Source organism: Guillardia theta (assembly GCF_000315625.1).
Source record: "Guillardia theta CCMP2712 unplaced genomic scaffold GUITHscaffold_1, whole genome shotgun sequence".
Taxonomy (NCBI): Eukaryota; class Cryptophyceae; order Pyrenomonadales; family Geminigeraceae; genus Guillardia; species Guillardia theta.
Window position 1 is genome coordinate 204918 of NW_005434673.1, and position 4183 is coordinate 209100.

General features: G+C 54.6%; 2 protein-coding genes across 2 annotated transcripts in view; one reads left to right on the plus strand and one right to left on the minus strand.

The window, feature by feature from the left end:
• Positions 1-258: 258 nt before the first annotated feature.
• GUITHDRAFT_98962 (hypothetical protein) lies at positions 259-1871 on the minus strand (the record flags this gene model as incomplete). The annotated part of the gene is made up of 6 exons (XM_005842105.1): positions 259-265; positions 323-409; positions 508-614; positions 667-799; positions 1107-1194; positions 1247-1871. 6 exons carry the CDS (start codon positions 1869-1871, stop codon positions 259-261), a joined length of 1047 nt encoding a protein of 348 aa, XP_005842162.1.
• Positions 1872-4003: 2132 nt separating this feature from the next.
• Positions 4004-4183, plus strand: part of GUITHDRAFT_131443 (hypothetical protein) — a gene marked incomplete at both ends in the record, with an annotated part of 2147 nt that continues 1967 nt past the window's right edge. Inside the window, one exon of the mRNA XM_005842106.1 lies at positions 4004-4025. Coding sequence (XP_005842163.1) covers positions 4004-4025 — 22 coding nt within the window. The remainder of the gene's footprint in view (positions 4026-4183) is intronic.

Consider the following 4183-nt stretch of genomic DNA (forward strand, 5'->3'; position numbering starts at 1 on the left):
TTGCCCTTGAGTTTCCTTGGTATTATCCTCCCTTGCTACACATCTGCCTGCAGCCCTCTTCCGCTTTCATCCTATTCCCACCTTCCTTCTCTTTCCTCTCCCCCCCCTCTCCTCTCACCTTCCAACTTCCATCTTCCGGCGCTGGACCGAAAGGAAAACTTTCCATTTCAATGGCCTCGACGTAGATGACTGAGAAACAATAAGAGCAAGTTCAGCCCGGACTGCTTGCACTACCTCCCTCTTTGTCTTCATGGGCGTTCACAAACTGCAAGAAGGTCAGGAAAAGTCCAACAGCGAATGTTACGGTACCTGACACACAAACCCAGCGTCTACAGTGAAAGATCTAGCTTTGCCTCCATCTCTTGGTACGATGTGGATAGTCGACTTCTTCGACCCGTCGTACTGGATGCTGGAGGGGGAATCACTCCGAGCAAGGAGAGCGAGGAAGGGGAGGAGGAGCAGGAGCAGGATGAGAGGAGCAGGAGAAGGATGAAAGGCTCTACTGACTTATCGATCGCCGACCCAATCCCAAGGTTGTACTTGAGCGAGTTGAAAGATGTCGGGGCCTGGTGGAGGATGTAGTTCCTCCTCGTGAACGCGAAGTCGTGGAAGATCTGAGTCGATACCGTCAGGCGCATCAAGGCAGGCCGATCAGCGATATCTCACTGCGTGCCCCCCAGCGTTGAATGACTTCTTGCTCTCCACCTCCCACGACTGACTGTACTCGATGAACTCCACCTCTCCTCCTCCCAGCGCCTTGTAGGTGAACCCGACCAGACGATCGTTGGCCGGATCAAACCTGAACGACATGTCAGATAGAAGTTGAGGAAATGAATCTTTCTGATCATGATCGCATTCGTCACTTGATCTTCCTGCTGTCCCTCTCATCTATCCTCATCCTGAACAAGATATGCACATGTATCCAGACATCTCATGGTCGTCTTGCTCCCTCTCCTCTTCTTCTCTTCTCTCGCAGCCAACATTCCATCCTCACATCTTCACATTTCCAACTACGTGCACCATGAAATCAAAACCTCAACCTGAACCGATTGTTTCCCCTTCTCACATGTCTACTCATTCTCGTTTCTTCTTCCCCCATCTTCTACCTTGGTCTTGCCGTGAAACTGCCGTCAGCTGGAAGCGACTTGGCGATCCTAGTCTGCCCGATGGTGTACAGGCTGGCAGGGTCCAGCTCTACAGGGTCCAGCATGATGAGTCTCAAGACATCGAGTCATGAGCAACTCACCGAAGGGCAGACCGCATTCATAGAGAGCGAGGAGACGACCCCCGAAGAGCATGGCGTTGGTGTTGGCGCAGTTCTTGACTTCCTTCTGCATTCCCTTGCTTCCGAAGAACCCCCGGAAGAGCGGGAGACCGCTGTATCCGTTCTCGAGGGCAGTGCTCTCTTTGACGTAGCTCTCCGTTCGGACGAACCTGCTCCGGAGCAAGCAGGTCCCATCCCCAGCAAACGTGAAGGCGCTGACCAACCCGTCACCATCCAAGGGATGCTGCAACTTGTTGGTGCCGAGCTCGAACTTGCCGGGTCCGTTGCGATACAAAGAGCCGACGAGATCGGAGGGGATCGAACCCTCCATGCTCTCAGCAGGGATTGTGTACGGCTGGATCTCTTCCTCCATGGATCTCCATCCCTGCAACCAGGTGTCCTTACTGGAGGTGGCGGCTGCCATGACAGGCGCGCAAGGGTTTGAACGTCTGGAGGAGGAGCCCGTCGCTCGTGCAGCATGGAAGCACGAGCTCTTCCTGTGATGGGCATGGAAGTAGCCGAGGGAAGCTCTTCCTGCATGCGGAGGTGCCCACCCGTACGCTGCTCCTGCAGCCATGCAGGCCATCGCCACCGCCATGCAGGCCATCTTTATATGTGCACGACTGTACTCATCCAGCACAATCTCGTTATAGAACGGTTACAATCCGTTTTCACCGCTAGAGTCCAAACTCCGCCGAGTATACTGTGTCGGAGACATCAGGAGACTTAGCGACTCATCATCCCTCGTCCTCGTCCTCGTCCTCGTCCTCGTCCTCGTCCTCGTCCTCGTCCTCGTCCTCCTTAGTCTTCCTCGTCCTCGTCCTCCTTAGTCTTCCTCGTCCTCGCCTCGTCCTCGTCCTCCTCAGTCTTCCTCGTCCTCGTGCTCCTCGTCCTTGTCCTCAGGGCCTCGTCCTCGTCGTCCTCGACTCTCTGCCCGGCTCTTCCTGACCCCTAACTTCCTCTTCTTCACCCGGCTGCTCCATTGACCTTAAGCAAGGGTTCGTGGCCAAACTCACAAGACTGAGACACACAAAGTTCATCAGCATAAGCCGTCAATCTTATCTTATCTTATCTTATCTTATCTTATCTTATCTTATCTCGAGGTCTTTTCTTATCCTCTATTATCTATCATCACTTCACTTCACTCACTCGTTCTGTTCCTCGTTGTCTCACTTTCTCTTCAGCCGACCAGCAGGAAAGAAAATCTTCAAGATTCTCTGCAAACAAAAATCTCAGTGATTCACCAACTCCTCGTCCTCTCCCTTCCTTCTCGGTCTTCCCCCTCTCCCTCGCTCCTCTCCCTCTCTCCTCTCCCTCCCTCTACCACCTCTCCCTCCCATCCTCCTCTTCCTTTTTCACAGACCTTCAAGTTTCGCTTCCAAGGAGAGGTCGGAGCTTCCGGCTTCTTGTCCTCTTCCTTGGAGGGGAACAGCAACCGCCACAGGCTCCCTCCCTTCCCCTCGCGGCATCGCTGCAGCTCTGCTACCAGCGCATGCTCCTTGTCCCCGCAGCTGCCAGAAGGTCAGGAGACATCAAGAGAGGGGGAGGAGCAGCAGCGGAAACAAGAAGAGCACGTAGAAGAGGAGATGGAAAGTTGCAAAATTAGAAGCAGCAGCAGCAGCAGCAGCAGCAGCAGCAGCAGCAGCAGCAGCAGCAGCAGCAGCAGCAGCAGCAGCAGCAGCAGCAGCAGCAGCAGCAGCAGCAGCAGCAGCAGCAGCAGCAGCAGCAGCAGCAGCAGCAGCAGCAGCAGCAGCAGCAGCAGCAGCAGCAGCAGCAGCAGCAGCAGCAGCAGCAGCAGCAGCAGCAGCAGCAGCAGCAGCAGCAGCAGCAGCAGCAGCAGCAGCAGCAGCAGGGAAAACAGAAGGATCAGGAGCAGGTGGTGGTGGAGGAGTAGGAAGTGGAGCAGCAGTAGCAGCAGGAACGGCGGATTCAAAGCATATCAAACCTCCTCAAGGCTGTTGACACGATCTGCTTTACGGCGAGTTGATTGGAGAGAGAAGTTTGGCAGACAGAGTTCGAGTCGATCATCGCCTGATGGTTGTCAGACAAGAGAGAAGGAGGAGAGAAGCGGGAGAGGGAGGTGGAGGACAAGAGGAGAGGACAAGGACAAGGACGGGATATGCCTCGAAAGAGGTGGTGGAGATGCAGGACGAGGTAGAACGAGACTGCGAAGAAAGCTCTAGGATAGGTAAAAGGATATGGTACGAAGGAGAGCAGGGAAGAGGGAGGGTAGAGAAGAAAGAGGAGGAAGCAAAGGTACCTGAGCAAAGTCGTGCGTGTGTTTTTGTGCTGGGGAGATACATCTTGCCGCTGCTGATTGACTTTCTTTCACCAACTTGTTGTACTTCACCTGAAAGAGGATAAGCTACCTGCTCCTGCTCCTGCTCTTGCTCCTGTTCTTGTTCCTGTTCCTGTTCCTTCTTCCCCCTCCTCTTCACCTACTACTTCACCCTTCCTCCTTCAGCGCCTCCTTCGCATTCTCCTGTGCCTCCTCCTGTTCTCGTTTCTTGTCCTGATTTCCCTTCCTTGCTTCCCAGTCCTCCTCCTCCTCCTCCTCCTCGTCTTACCCGCTCCTCCTCCAGCTGCTTCGTCAGCGTCTTGGTTGTGTCTCTGCACCTGCTGAACTTCTCCTGGACCTGGGCGAGAGCTTCTTCGAACTTGCAATGTGAGCCGGTGAGCTCTGATAGACGAAGAATTAGATAGAGGAAGAAGAGATGGATGAAGGATGGTAGCGCCAAGATGTTGGCGCAGGAAGATGGAGGTAAGGGAGGAGGAGGAGGAGGAGGAGGAGGAGGAGGAGGAGGAGGAGGAGGACAAGAAACGAGAACAGGAGGAGGCGCAGGAGAATGCGGAGGAGGCGCTGCAGGAGGAGGAGTGAAGTGAGAGAGGGGGAGAAGGAACAAGAAGAAGCAGCAGCAG